We start from the raw sequence: 16,761 nt of genomic DNA on the forward strand, positions 1-16,761 counted from the left end.
ACTGCCAAATCCCTTTTCTAAGCTCTATTATGGACTAACCAGGTTACTGTATATTTATTTCTTCAAGACTTCTCTATCTTCAGTTTCTATCCTTTAGTCATGCATAAAATCTGAATTTAGTTTTTTAATCTGTAGTTTCTTTTCCTCTTATCATTCTCATCAACTCTTATCCACATACTTCCTTGCCAAATTCCTTGCCATTGCATATTCTTCCTTCAATATTCCCATAATTATCGACCTAAATTATTCATATGCAACTGTTTATATTTTTTTTCTTTGAGCTGTAATGAAGTTAGCTCCTGTTCTCTCTAGGCTTATTGAGCTTCAGTCAAGCAATTCCACATACAGAGAACAGTTTAACTTCGCTTCTCTTATTTTCTTCTGAGAGAACCAGGGCATATTGCAAGTAAAAGTTGATTAGGCATGAATAGCTATATATTACCACAGTATCTTTCATTCATTTACCAAATATTTGTCAAGCATCTACCATTTGCTAGCCAGTACTCAAGACACTGAGAATACAGCAGTGAGTTATATTAAGTGGTATTAGACAGTATTGAACAGGCCAGAGAAATCCTGGCCTGTCTATAGAGTTTAGCAAACCAGACAAGTTTGAACCCCTAGAGTCATGCTGTCCCCAAAACATGGTAACCACTAGCCACATGAGGCTAATTCCAATTTTAAATTAATTAAAATTAAATGAAATTTAAAATTCAGTTCCTCAATTGCAACTAGCCACATTTATTTTGTTTTCAATTGAGGTATAGTTAATTTACAGTATTGTTTTAGTTTCAGGTATACAGCATACTGATTCAATACTTTTGCAGATAATATTGCATTATAGGTTATTACAAGATAATGGGTATAACTCCCTGTGCTGTATAATAAATCCTTGTTGCTTATCTATTTTATATATAGTAGTTTGTTAATTCCATACCCCCAATTTGTCCCTTCCCCCTTCCCTCACCCCTTTGGTAACCACAAATTTGATTTCTATGTCTGTGAGTCTGTTTCTGTTTTTTATATACATTCATTTGTATTTTTTTTTTTTAGATTCCACGTATAAGAGCTATTATATTGTATTTGTCTTTGTCGGACTCACTTCACTAAGCATAATATTCACTAGGTCCATCCATGTTGCTGCAACTGGCAATATTTCATTCTTTTTTATGGCTGAGTAATACTCCATTGTGTGTGTGTATAATGTGATATATATATATATATATATATATATATATATATAGCATATCTTCTTAATCCAATTGTCTATTGATGGGCATTTAGATTATTGTTTGGCTATTGTAAATAGTGCTGCTATGAACATTGGGGTGCATGTATCTTTTCAAATTAGTGTTTTCTTTTTTTTTTTCTGGATATATACCCAGGAGGGGAATTGCTGGATCATATAGTACTGCTATTTTTAGTTTTTTTAAGGAACCACCATACTGTTTTCCATAGTGGTTGCACCAATTACATTCCCACCAACAGTGCAAGAGGGTTCCCCTTTCTCCACATCCTCGCCAACATTTGTTATTTGTAGACTTGATAAAGGCCATTCTGACAGGTGTGAGGCAATACCTCACTGTGTTTTGTTTTTTCTAATGAGAAAGTATTTGATTTTTTTTTTATTTTATTTATTTATTTTTTGGCTGCGTTGGGTTGTCGCTGCGCGCGGGCTTTCTCTAGTTGTGGCGAGCAGGGGCTACTCTTCCTTGCAGTGCGCAGGTTTCTTATTGCAGCGGTTTCTATTGTTGCAGAGCATGGGCTCTAGGCGCACAGGCTTCAGTAGTTGCAGCATGTGGACTCAGCAGTTGTGGCTCGTGGGCGGTAGAGCGCAGGCTCAGTAGTTGTGGCACATAGGCTTAGTTGCTACGTGGCATGTGGGATCTTCTTGGACCAGGGCTCAAAGCCGTGTCCCCTGCATTGGCAGGCGGATTCTTAACCACTGCACCACCAGGGAAGTCCCTCATTGTGGTTTTGATTTGCATTTCTGTAATAATTAATAATGCTGAGCATCTTTTCATGTACCTATTAGCCATCTGTATGACTTCTTTGGAAAAATGTCTGTTCGAGTCTTCTGCCCATTTTTTGATAAGATTTTCTTTTTTATATTGAGTTGGATGAGCTATTTGTATATTTTGGATATTAACCCCTTATCTGTCACATTGTTTACAAATATTTTTTCCCATCCTGTAGGTTGTCCTTTCGTTTTGTTTATGGTTTCCTTTGCTGTGCAGAAGCCTTTCAGTTTAATTAAGTCCCATTTATTTATTTTTGCTTTTACTTCTTTTGCCTTGGAAGACTGATCCAAGAAAATATTGCTACAATTTATGTCAAAGAGTGTTTCACCTATGTTCTCTTTCAGGATTTTTATGGTTTCATGTCTTACATTTAGATCTTTAAACCATTTTGAGTTTATTTTTGTATATGATATGAGAGAACATTCTAATCTCACTGTTTTACATGTGGCTGTCCAGTTTTCCCAGCACCACTTGTTGAAGCCACATTTCAAGTGCTAAATAGCCCCATGTGGCTACTGACTACCATATTTGACAATGTAGATATAGAACGTTACCATCAACATAGAAATTTCTGTCAGATAGTACTTCTCTAAAGTAATTGGAATATGGAAAATTTTGAGCCTATACAAAATGTAAACATATGTCATAGGACAACTTGGTTCCCTAAATTAGGAATGGACCTATGCTCAAAGTGCCAAAAAGGTGGTAGGGACTAGGTTGTTTCTTTGGCCCAAACTAGCATTAGCACAAAAAAATTCTCAGGATAACACAGATATATGGAATTACTCTGTATTCTATGACATAGGTACCTAAGTGCCTGTTCTACCAATGCCAGCTTGAAGAGTACTTTTGGGGTTTTAGACAACTTTCTAAATAGCCTTCTGCCTATCTCCACTCCCTTTTTTAGAAACATGTTTTTAAAACTCAACTCATAATGTTTTCAAAATAGAAGGAATGTTGTAACTCACTTGTTTCTCTGTTGACCTATTTCTCATTTTTATATATGGAACATTTATGCTGTAACACTAGACTAAAGTGTGTAAAATAGATTGTAAGCTCTCAGAGAGAGAGCAAGCCTTTCCTGAGTGCTGGACCCCTCCTAATCTCTACCCTCTCACTTCTTAACACTCTAATACTATTAGTACCACATGTTCTGCAAGTATTTAGTAAATGTTCGTGGATGTCCTACACTCATCTATTCTAACTTATTCTTTTTTTTCCCATTCAGGTTTTCTGATCTATATTTTCTTTCTCTTTACTTAACAGACAGTGTGGAGCATTCATTATTAAGACAACTGGGCAGCTCTAGTCTAGCTCAACTGATTTCTTGTCCTATGATCCTTGTGTGGCCGAGACCCAGCTTCAACGAACCGGCTAGATGCTGCCCGTTGTGAAACTTAGGGTTAGTTAATACCTCGCCATACTTATTTATTCCACTATAAGCTGTCTAAATTTGATGAAATTTGCTTTTTCAGCTGTTCTACAAAATTATTTAGGTGGATGTGGCATGTTGGTTTTTTAATGTGTTGATCTAACTGTAGTGACATTTTCTACAACATGTTTTATCCATTCCATAAATAATAACCACATTGGGAATAGTGAGTTATCTTTCATTTTCTCTGCTTTGTGTTATTTCTTTTCCTCTCAATCTTTTAGAAGTTATGGTTCATATTCTTTGATATTTATTTTAATATTTAGGATAAGAGTCATTTCTAATTCTAATAGAATTTTTAGTACTTTCATGCCTTTTATCACATATTTAATCTTAATGAATCAGTTCTACTACTTTGTAATTCTGTCATTTTTTGTCTATTTTTTTATTTATTTGTTACTGCTACTCCTTATTTAATTTTGCTTTTACCATGGTTTTCAGAATTTGAATAGTACTTATACTCCTTTTTAAATAACATTTCCAAACATTGGAAATACCATCAACATGATCAGTATTCTTGCCTTTTCATGTGATTAATTTGACTATAGTAAATTTTTTCTCTAATATTTGAGATAATGCTCCAGCCTTCCTATAACATAAGCCATTTGGTACCAAATTTTATATAATATGGATCACCTAGTAGAGGTGTTTTGATAAAAGAAGGCTCACCTCTGACATGATCTCATAACATTGACTAATATTTTACTATATTTTGGTGTTCTTTTAATGTTTTAATCTTTTGACCTTTCCTTATGTTTTACCAATATATTCAGTTATATATGTTATCAGTTCTTAAAAGGACAATTAATTATTTCCATAAAAAGCAAAATTATTTCTTACACCAAAGAAAAACTTTAAATTCTGATTCTAAAGCCAATTCTTATTATAAAATTGGAAAATAGGTGGGGAGGAGAAGCCGTTGTTCAAAAGTTACAGAACAAATCGTAAGTGTTTTTATCACTAAAATTTATTTGTAGTATGAAAAAAGCCTTCTTCAATCCATTTGCAGTTCTTTCACTGACCTCCTAATTTTAGGCAAGAAGGGGAAAAGCCATAAATATTGGCATTACCCTAATAAATCTCCTTCCTTTCTTTTTCCATCCCCAAATATATTCCATGCTCAGCAACAGAAATAATAAGACTTGGACCCCAAAGTTTTTCCTCGTGAGTTAAACAGGGAGTTTCTTTTGAAACCGTAGTGAATGTGCTTGCCAGTCAAATGGTTTCATGAGAACAGCAGGAGCATATGAAATATATACTAGCATATGAGGATTCCATGTACATTAATTACTCTCAGTTTTTAGAAATGTAAAAAGACTAAAGTCCCACAAGGAAATTTCAAGTTTTTTGTTCTGTAAGAAAAATTATTAACTACCAGTGTTAGAGATCTTCTTTTAATAGTACTATCCTTGAGAACAAAAAAAATTAATGTCTTGATTTTCAAAATGTTAAACATGATGCTAAACAAATCCTGGACTGTTAATAAAAATTAATGATGTATTATTGGATAAGGAATGTTGATAATTATGCATACCCAGGCGTGTTTTTCTACAGAGCTCTATAGATTATATGTATGCACACATCTAATATGTATACATAATATGCATACACACGTACATATTTTATATATATATACGTGCATATATAATTCATACATATAGACTTTCTTAGAATTTAGCTTTATTTTGAGAAGCTAATCAAAACTGTAGAATTTATTGAAACCTAAATATATGGAGGATATCATCAACCTTCTTCATGGCCTAGCTTGATAGCCCACACATGTTTTTCTAAAGACAGATTAGGAGGATGAAAATTCTCCCGACATATACTACATAAAGCTCATTTTATTTTTTTCCTTTCTGTAGGTTTTTTGTTTTTTTGTCTTTTGGGTTTTTTTTTTGCCAGCGCCGTGCGGCTTGTGGGATCTTACTTCCCCTACCAGGGATCGAACCTGGGCCACAACAGTGAAAGCTCCAAGTCCTAATTCCCTGGCAGAATTCCCTGTAGTATATCTCCTATAGGTAAATTTGAAACGAAGTTTTTACTTACTTAGTACCCATTTTGAAAAGCCAATCTTAAGACAGCTGCAGTTCACTCTGTTTTAGAATGAAATGGGTAATACATTATTAGTCCCTGTACCAGAATCACAAGGTAATAAATTTGCAACCTATTTTCCTAAAACCTCTAATACAATCAGAGATAGAAAGATGGTAGCATGTCAAAAGATAAAGCATCTTGGAAAATTAAGACTTCAACTTCCTCTCAGCTGAGTTATCAGGATAGCTTAGAAAAAGATGTATGATTTAGTTTATAACATTGCTTTATAAATTTCTGCCAATAATTGCAGTACATTATTTTCAAACACGTTTATACATGATAACTCCCATATGTTAGGAGTGTGTTTCCTGGATTTATGCTATATTTAACTATAAAATAATGAATCGGGGTCACACAAAAATTCTTTGTATTTTTTCCAGAAGTAGTGCTTCAATAGTATTAAAATATAGAATCAAAGGACTAGAAAAAATTTTAGGAGGGCATCGAATTCAACGTTGATATCATGCTTCAACATGCCCTATTGTTATAATAGTAAATTGCTGGACCCTGAACCTATACTTCGACTAAAATGTACTCTGAAATCCCTATAGACTTCAGGGGGAAAGAGCCAAATTATACACAAAGGATGGATATAATATTCATCTTTGGTACTGTTTCTTTCAACCCTATTCCGTGTTTTCATTCCTGTATATAAATTCCTAAAACTATGCTATCAGCTTCTGTACTTGCATGTTGAGTACTACTGTCTGATTAACAGCTACAGTTATTGCTGTTGTTGGACCTGCTATGTGTGTTTCTGTCTCTCTGCTTTTATGTATTGCATAAATTTGCTAATATTTTCTGCATCCTCCTGGTTCCTCTCAGAAATCAAGTACCATTCAAGATCATTTATTTAACATTGTCATTATTTCTCCTTTCCATGTGACATAATCCTTCTTCAGTTTTCTATATACAAGATTCATGGTTATCTTGATGTTACCTGCTTTCTGACCTGTGAGGATCCACAGATATAAAATAGAAGGTGTAGATTTCAAACTAGTGAAATAACAGATTAAGGATTTCCCATTTTATCATTCTTTTTAGGCATGGTGCTTAAAACAGTATCAACTAATATAATGACAAGCCTGAATCTATCAAAGTAAAGATACATAGTAACAGTATGAATAGTCATTAAGACATTTTACTTAGGCTAGTGAGTGATACCATATTGACATCTGACTTATTTTTAAAACATGTAATTTTAAAATTTTCCATTTACTGATTTGTCAGTTTTCCTCATTTGGTATGTATTTATTAGTTAATAGAAGCCAATACTTGATTATTTACTCGTATTTTGGTGCATAATTTTCTTAGTGAAGCTAGTATGTTAACCTCAGTTTTGCATTTCTGTCAAGGTGTGTACCCATGAGTAATGGTCATTCAGTACTTCTCTAAAGGTGATATAAGTCATAAATATCATTGTGCACTTTCTCCCCTTTGGAAAGAAGGGGTGTAAGAAGCCACCTCTCTATACACAGGGACTAAAGTCCTTCTCTTCCTCCCCTGCTAAGAGTCTTTTCCTCAATTCAGCCCTCTTATTTGTTGGTTTTTGTTCCTCATCAGAGAAAACTGGGGGGACCCTAGATCCTCACACTCCTTTGGGATGTATGTACCTACAAGATTCCAGTATGCTCTTAGGCTTAAAGAGAGAATTTCTAAAAAGAGGTTTTTTTAATTAGACTAACTTTTTTCTTCATTTCTTTTTTTGTGGAATAGAGAGGGTAAAATACATCTCTGAGAGTTTTTCTTTCCTGGGGAAAATAACACTTTTCAGGAAATGGTAGTTCTTTTGTGTTATTTTGTTATTTAAAGTGACTCAAGTACAAAGGCTTCAAAGGAAATGTCTCAAAGTTCTTAGCATTTATTTTCCTCCCATTACTTACCATCAACAGGTTTTGTTGCATTCTCTCTAGGCCTTTGTCTTTAATAGGTTTCAGTGTTTTGCAGTTTTCCCTTTGGAAAATTACAAGTGAAAAATCAAACTACAATTAACCCTTAAACAACACAGGGATTAGGGACACCGACACACACACACACACACACACACACCCTGAGTATAATGCATAATTATGGCCCTCCATATCCACCATTCTGTATCCGTGGTTCCTCCCTTGTTCCTTATCTGTAAATTCAACCTATGGTGGATTAGTACTGTAGTTATTTATTGAAAAAAATCCACCTACCAATGGAGCCTCACAGTTCAAACCTGTGTGTCATTCAAAAGTCAACTATATATTCCTCCTGTCCCTTGAATTCCCTAAGCCTACCAGTTGTACTCTTTCAATCTGGAAACAATTCACTGTCTATTCACCTGAATATCTCTTTTCCAACTTGTTTGCCAAGTACCATATCCTTGATGTTTGAATCAATTAAAAAAAAAAAAGAAACTGAGTGTGCTGGCCATGAGAAAGACCTCCCCCTCCATCTGGCTTTCCCCCTTCTGGCTCTTAGCATTCTGAGGACCTCTATTTTCTATTTTGGATAGAATTTCTCCAAATTTTTAGGGACCCTGAGTCTTTTCTTATCCACCCAATTCAATTAATTTTCTTTTTTTTCTTTCAGACAAACATTTTTTTTTTAATGCATGCTCTCCTGTCTTTTTATGGCTGCGTTGGGTCTTCATTGCTACATGTAGGCTTTCTCTAGTTGCCGCGAACGGGGGCTAACTCTTCATTGCGGTGCGCAGGCTTCTCATTGTTGTGGCTCCTCTTGTTGCGAAGCACAGGCTCTAGGCACGTGGGCTTCAGTAGTTGTGGCTCACAGGCTCTAGAGCACAGGCTCAGTAGCTGTGGTGCACAGGCTTAGTTGCTCCGCAGCATGTGTGATCTTCCCGGACCAGGGCTCGAACCCATGTCCCCTGCATTGGCAGGTGGATTATTAACCACTGCGCCACCAGGGAAGCCCCCAATTAATTTTCATTGACTGAAAATGATAGAGCTTAAGTATATTTTCTATGTAGCCATTATATGTACACTGTCACCTCTGCTTTCATTTTCAAATATGGCTCTAAAATGAAAGAAAAGAAAGCAATCAAGCATACTTAATTTTGGAAGAGTTTTGCCAAATTCCAACCATATTACTGATGATATTTAAATTCAAAAGATAGTCCCAGAAAAGATGTCAATATTGGGCTAAGTACGTAATCTAATAATACTAACCTGAATTCTAGATTTGCGGAATAAAAGAAAGGGAGAAAAAAGGATCTTTCTCCTCCTTGACTTCCCTAAGAATAAAGAGAATGTTAGTTAATGCAAACACTCAATCCAATTTAGTAGAATTTCCAACAGTATAATGTAACATGAAAAAATTCAGGCAATATGGTAACGATGTTTTGGCTTAAGGAATCCAGCTTACAAGTAGCTAATTCATACTTAAGAGAATGTCATTCTTGGTTTTCACAGCTTCCTTCTTTCTTCCATTTTTGAACCCCTTGGTACTCTTTTTTTCTTTTTTTTGGCTGCATTGGGTCTTCATGTCTGTGCTCGGGCTTTCTCTAGTTGCAGCGAGGGGGGGCTACTCTTCATTGTGGTGCACGAGCTTCTCATTGCAGTGGCATCTCCTGTTTCGGAGCATGGGCTCTAGACACACAAGCTTCAGTAGTTGTGGCACACGGGCTCAGTACTTGTGGCTCACAAGCTCTAGAGCACAGGTTCAGTAGTTGTGGCACACGCGCATAGTTGCTCCGCGGCATGTGGGATCTTCCTGAACCAGGGCTCGAACCCGTGTCCCCTGCATTGACAGGAGGATTCTTAACCACTGCACCACCAGGGAAGCTCCCATTGGTACTCCTTTTTTCTTTTTTTTTTTTTTAGCTGCATTGGGTCTTCATTGCTGCACGCGGGCTTTCTCTAGTTGCAGCGAGCAGGGGCTACTCTTCGTTCTGGTGCGCGGGCTTCTTATTGCGGTGGCTTCCCTTGTTCCGGACCATGATCTCTAGGCACACAGGCTTCAGTAGTTGTGGCACATGGGCTTAGTTGCTCTGCGGCATGTGGGATCTTCCCGGACCAGGGCTCGAACCCGTGTCCCCTGCATTGGCAGGCGGATTCTTAACCACTGTGCCTCCAGGGAAGCACCCCCCATTGGTACTCTTAAAGCTCCATATTGTTCACAATGCTTCCTAATAATAACAGAGCGAGCACTTTGGAAGTATGAAAAAAAAAGAGAGAACCAGGATAGCTTTTGCTTGAACGTGGAATGTTTTATCCTTTTCTTTCTTTTGCTTTATGTATTATAAACATTATAAAAGGAAACTTTGAAAGATGATGATCAACCACAGTTATGTTTGTGTCTAATTCCTAAAGATCAGATGAAATTAGAAATGATGATAGTTGACCAGAGGGCAGACAGCAGAAGCAAGAAGAACTACAATCCTGCAGCCTGTGGAACAAAAACCACAATCACAGAAAGAAAGACAAGATGAAATGGCAGAGGGCTATGTACCAGATGGAGGAAAAAGGTAAAACATCAGAAAAACAACTAAACGAAATGGAGATAGGCAATCTTCCAGAAAAAGAATTCAGAATGATAGTGAAGATGATCCAGGACCTTGGAAAAAGAATGGAGGCAAAGGGCTTCCCAGGTGGCGCAGTGGTTGAGAGTCCACCTGCCAATGCAGGGGACACGGATTCGTGCCCCAGTCCGGGAGGATCCCACATGCCATGGAGCGGCTGGGCCTGTGAGCCATGGCCACTGAGCCTACGCATCCGGAGCCTGTTGCTCCGCAATGGGAGAGGCCACAACAGTGAGAGGCCCGCGTACCGCAAAAAAAAAAAAAACATATGATCATCTCAATACATGCAGAAAAAGCTTTTGACAACATTCAACACCCATTTATGATAAAAACTCTACAGAAACTGGGCAAAGAGGGAAGCTACTTCAACATAATAAAGGCCATATATGACAAACCCACAGGAAACATCATTCTCAATGGTGAAAAACTGAAAGCATTTCCTCTAAGATCAGGAACAAGACAAGGATGTCCACTCTCACCACTATTATTCAACATAGTTTTGGAAGTCCTAGCCACGGCAGAGAAGAAAAAGAAATAAAAGGAATACAAATTGGAAAAGAAGAAGTAAAACTGTCACTGTTTGCAGATGACATGATATTATACATAGAGAATCCTAAAAGTACCACCAGAAATCTACAAGAGCTAATCAGTGAATTTGGTAAAGTTGCAGGGTACAAAATTAATGCACAGAAATACACTAATGATGAAAAATCTGAACTAGAAAATAAGGAAACACTCCCATTTACCACTTCAACAAAAAGAATAAAATACCTAGGAATAAACCTACCTAGGGAGACAAAAGACCTGTATGCAGAAAACTGTAAGACACTGATGAAAGAAATTAAAGATGATACCAACAGATGGAGAGATATACCATGTTCCTGGATTGGAAGAATCAATATTGTGAAAATGACTATACTACCCAAAGCATTCTACAGATTCAGTGCAATCCCTTTTAAATTACCAATGGCATTTTTTACAGAACTGGAACACAAAATCATAAAATTTGTATGGAGACACAAAAGGCCCCGAATAGCCAAAGCAATCTTGAGGGAAAAAAACAGAACTGGAGGAATCAGACACCCTAACTTCAGACTATACTACAAAGCTACAGTAATCAAGCCAATATGGTACTGGCACGAAAACAGAAATATAGATCCATGGAACAGGATAGAAAGCCCAGAGATAAACCCACGCACCTATGGTCAACTAATCTATGACAAAGGAGGCAAGGATATACAATAGAGAAAAGACAGTCTCTTCAATAAGCGGTGCTGGGAAAACTGGACAGCTACGTGCAAAAGAATGAAATTAAAACACTCCCTAACACCATACAGAAAAATAAACTCAAAATGGATTAGAGACCTAACTGTAAGGCCAGGCACTATAAAACTCTTAGAGGAAAACATAGGAAGAACACTCTTTGACATAAATCACAGCAAGATCTTTTTTGATCCACCTCCTAGAGTAATGGAAATAAAAACAAAAATAAACAAATGGGACCTAATGAAACTTCAAAGCTTTTGCACAGCAAAGGAAACCATCAACAAGATGAAAAGACAACCCTCAGAATGGGAGAAAATATTTGCAAATGAATCTACGGACAAAGGATTAATCTCCAAAATATATAAACAGCTCATGCATCTCAATATTACAAAAAACAAACAACCCAATCCAAAACTGAGCAGAAGACCTAAATAGACATTTCTCCAAAGAAGACATACAGATGGCCAAGAAGCACATGAAAAGCTGCTCAACGTCACTAATTATTAGAGAAATGCAAATCAAAACTACAATGAGGTATCACCTCATACCAGTTAGAATGGGCACCATCAGAAAATCTACAAACAACAAATGCTGGAGAGGATGTGGAGAGAAGGGAACCCTCTTGCAGTGTTGGTGGGAATGAAAATTGATACAGCCACTATGGAGAACAGTATGGAGTTTCCTTTAAAAACTAAAATTAGAATTACCATATGACCCAGCAATCCCACTACTGGGCATATACCCAGAGAAAACCATAATTCAAAAAGACACGTGCACCCCAATGTTCATTGCAGCACTATTTACAATAGCCAGGTCATGGAAGCAACCTAAATGCCCATTGACAGACAAATGGATAAAGAATATGTGGCCCATATATACAATGGAATATTACTCAGCCATAAAAAGGAACAAAATTCGGTCGTTTGTAGAGACGTGGATGCATCTAGAGACTGTCATACAGAGTGAAGTTAAGTGAGAAACAGAAAAATAAATATCATGGCTTCCCTGGTGGCGCAGTGGTTGAGAGTCCGCCTGCTGATGCAGGGGACACGGGTTCGTGCCCCGGTCCGGGAAGATCCCACATGCCGCGGAGCAGCTAGGCCCGTCAGCCATGGCCGCTGAGCCTGTGCGTCCAGAGCCTGTGCTCCACAACAGGAGAGGCCACAACAGTGAGAGGCCCACGTACCGCAAAATAAAACAAAACAAAACAAATATTGTATATTAACGCATATATGTGGAACCTAGAAAATGGTACAGATGAACCAGTTTGCAGAGCAGAAATTGAGACACAGAAGTAGAGAAAAAACGTATGGACACCAAAGGGGGAAGCGGCGGCGGGCAGGGGTGGTGGTGTGATGAATGGGAGATTGGGATTGACATGTATACACTGATGTGTATAAAATGGATGACTAATAAGAACCTGCTGTATAAAAAAGTAAAATTTAAAAAAGAAAAAAAAAGGATGTTAGTTAATATTCATCTTTTTGTAAATCTGTATCTTACTAGATTTCAAATGGGCTGTCCTGTTTCCTCAATGGATCTCATAAGTATAACCCTAGATAATGAAATACAGACATTTTGCTTTGTAGTTTAACAGATTTGTTTTGTTTTTGTTTTTGTTTTTGCGGTATGCGGGCCTCTCACTGTTTTGGCCTCTCCCATTGCGGAGCACAGGCTCCGGACGCGCAGGCTCAGCAGCCATGGCTCACGGGCCCAGCCGCTCTGCGGCATGTGGGATCCTCCCGGACCGGGGCACGAACCCGCGTCCCCTGCATCGGCAGACAGACTCGCAACCACTGCGCCACCAGGGAAGCCCCAGATTTGTACTTTTGAAGTTAAAAACTTTTTAATCCTTTCACTTGCTTCTTGAAAATTACTTTCTAAATCATCATCACCTTTGCTTAAATTTTGTATACCCATTACAGAGAATTCAGCTTCCCTTATTTTCTTCTAAATGATGAATTATTGGGGAAAATATCCAAAATTCACTCTAAAGATCATCTCTTCATATAAATCATCCGGTTGGTCTAGTTTCTTTATTAGACATCCTTCAAACCAAACATCTTTATACACTCTAGGTAAAGGTAGCCAACAATATAGTATTCACTGACATGATTTAATCTCTGGTCATGCAGTTTCAAGACTCTGTCTCTATTGTTAATAAATACAGTCTGTTCTAATAAGACAAGCTTGTCATTAGAGTCTGTCTGAATAGAGTCAGGTGTAAGAATGTAACTTCATCTTTTCTCAGAGATAATTACATTCTCAGCAACTTGTCAAGTTCCAATATGAATATCAGCTTAACCTTCTCTGAAATATGATTATATGGATTCAGAATTATGAGTCCTTGTCTCTAGCACTTATTTCCTCTTGAATCTCACTCCCACCTTCATTGATGAGCAGCAGACAGACTTGATTTGATTATCTTATACAAATGAAAGCCATTTACCTATAGACAAGATCCTCTGATGTTTTATCAATCATATCAAGTTCCATTTTCACTTCTGCTCCTTGTAGTAGTCAGAAAGTTCTTGACTTTGCTCATCTCTGCCCCAAGTTCTTACTAAATGATATGTTTATCATTCAAATCAGGACACTTGAAAGGGGACACCAAAAATAATTTAAATTACATAATTTTTTAAATATGTACTTATTGACCAACAAAGAAGTTTATCACATTAATAAATCCATTAAATCATTCTATTCAAAGGCTATTTTTCAAAACTTAAATTCTAATATTACAAAAGGCATAAACCTAGACTGTCCCCAGGAAATCAGAATGTAGGTAACCCTATTAATACATTAAAAAAATTAAGGTAATATTAAACTAGGATCAAAAAATATAGTCTGAAAGACATTAAGCCATAAGGAATAGGTGTGAACTCTTCTATTACTTTAACCCTTGAAGGTTTCTGGCTTAGCCATTGATACAGCTATATAAATAAACTGAATTATGTTTAGGTATAATAAGCCTGTTTCCCTGTGTTATAAACATGAAATCATAGAATCATATAACCTAAGGACTACAGGGTCTACAACTGTGGAATAGCCTTACAATATTAGTCTTAAAATATTGGTAACTTAACCTGTGTAACTAAATTTGCTATATAATTTCTAGGTAGTTCTAAAGAAAAGCTTCGGTTTAGTCACTGAAGATTGTTTAAAGTCCATGATAACATTCCTTATAAAAACTGCCTTAACTTTGTTGATGTTGATGATAATCTGCTATAAAATCGTGCTTAGAATATCACATTTTTGCTTACTATATTTTTCTAAGAATAACACCTCATATTTATATAGCACCTTAAAATTTACAAGCACTTCACATAATCTCATTTTATCCACTCAATATTTTTGTGACATAATCAGGCAACTTTTTACAAGAGAAGTGAGGCTTAGAAAGGTTAAGAAAATTGCCAAAGATGACATTACTATTAAGTGATAGAACCTCGAACTTCTGATTACTAATTGTCACCTGTAAGGAGGCAAGTGGGAAGTGGTTGGGTGGGGACCTGAGAAGATCCTTAGAGAACACAATATTTTTCAGAAATAATTTTTGTCTTATTCAAGAGTTATAGACCATCTATCGTTGAATCACTAAAATTAAATCTTAAGACACAAATAAAATGTCTATTCTAATCCCTTAATCATCTTGGAGTCAGGATCAAAAAATATTTCAATTCTAAAATAAATAAATTGTAATAAACCTGAAACTGTTTAATCATGCTTTTATCAAGTAACCTAAGTGTGAACAGTTTCCCAACCAAAACAGGAGTAATAGAATTACCCTAGAATTTAATTTTTTAGATTGTTGGTCAAAATTTTTCTTTAAAAGTGTTGTGCAATTCAGCACTCTGGGAAATATAAGGAACACAAGGTGAGAAAAGCCTTCTAAGTATACCAGAAAAACTTTAATCCCTCTGAGAGCGAAAGATACCCACCTATAGGCAGTGCCATCTACTCTATATTTTGGGAACATGGCACATTTCCACATGTTTTTGAGAACATATAGTCCACCAACAAAAACAAATGAAACTTTGGTTGCTTTTCTTCTTCCTTTCCATTCTTCTTGCTAGTAACTGCAATATAGGCATTTATCAGTCTTTGTACAGACCCTCCATGTAGCGTTTGCTATTTGGGGTAAGGGTTATTCTTGTTTAGTTATCTTTTTTTACATCCTAATGACAAGTACCAAACTCAGGCTACTTTTTATACTGATAAAATGTGTGATTCCAAGACAAATGGATCACTATCATAATTGCCTACTGAAGTCTCCTCAGCTCAAAAATTCTAACAGTGCCCACAGTTAAATATAGCTTAATGTCACTGAAATGAATTTTCTCACAACACTTACTTTGGTAACTATCTTTTAACTTATTTTACAATACTTTATAAATGTTTCTTTTCTGGTTAGGAGACTATTTTGTACCTTCACAAAGTATCCTTAAGTGATACAGTAAACTCTTTGTGTAACTGCACAATTTAAAACATTTTAAACCCTAGAAGCATCTAGGTCTGATATGCCATTAAAATATTACCCATTGTTTTTATGACTTACTCCTGATAGTTAACTATTCTAGCATTGGTAAATTGTTTCTACTAAATTGTTAGTAGACATGCTCAGTCTTAAGTCAAAAGAATGGCATATATGCCCAAATCCTGGAAAGTACAATAGGTAATCAACCATGCCTCTTTAGAGAAATGGGGCTTATCTTAGAAGCTTTAGTTCATTTCCCTGAACTAAATATAAATCGCTAGTTTTTAGAAGAACTACTAGAACACTTGTACCATTTCTGTTGTCACATTCAAGCTGGGCAATTGATTCAGCCTACATGCTACCTCCAGTGTTTTATTCAGCTTTATGAGATAAACTTGGGCTCCTTGATACATTCTTCTTGAATCACAATATTTAAACTCAAATCATCTAAAGCAGGCAGAGCAAATGATGAGATTTTTTTTAGACAAAAGGATTTGTCTAAACACTGATGCTCTGAAGTAGGCATTTAGTCATTAGAGATGCCTTAGCTAACATTTTCCTATTCTCAAGTGCATTGAGAAAAGCAGTATCTCCAGCAATCCTTATGTTCAGCAGTGAATGAAATAAAAATCATTTGTTGGGACTTATTCTATTCATGGAAGTTTTACTTAACAGTAGGATGTCACTCTATTAACACAAAAGTTTATTAATAATTACCTGATTTTCTCTAGTTAGTCACTTTCTCAACCATAGGATCTGCCTTCTAATTTTGTATATCACTTAAGTACCTACATCTTTTTTTTCTTTTTTTAACAAATCTTTACCAAAGTTCAGGGCTGGCACAAAGAAGGAAGTATAACCTAATAATTTAGAAATACCATTTGATGTGGCTATTCTCAGATCCTTTGTAGTGAGTCTTTTTTATAGCCCTAAGATGCCTCCCTGTCTAGCAGTAGGT

General features: G+C 36.4%; 1 protein-coding gene across 1 annotated transcript in view; it reads left to right on the top strand.

Moving 5' to 3' along the window:
- BOLL (boule homolog, RNA binding protein) overlaps positions 1–3,399 on the top strand; it is a 50,657-nt gene extending 47,258 nt beyond the window's left edge. Inside the window, 1 exon segment of the mRNA XM_073807889.1 lies at positions 3,292–3,399. Within this exon segment, the coding sequence (XP_073663990.1) occupies positions 3,292–3,399 (108 nt within the window).
- The last annotated feature ends 13,362 nt before the right edge of the window (positions 3,400–16,761 follow it).

The sequence above is a fragment of the Tursiops truncatus genome, chromosome 7, assembly GCF_011762595.2.
Source record: "Tursiops truncatus isolate mTurTru1 chromosome 7, mTurTru1.mat.Y, whole genome shotgun sequence".
Classification (NCBI taxonomy): domain Eukaryota; kingdom Metazoa; phylum Chordata; class Mammalia; order Artiodactyla; family Delphinidae; genus Tursiops; species Tursiops truncatus.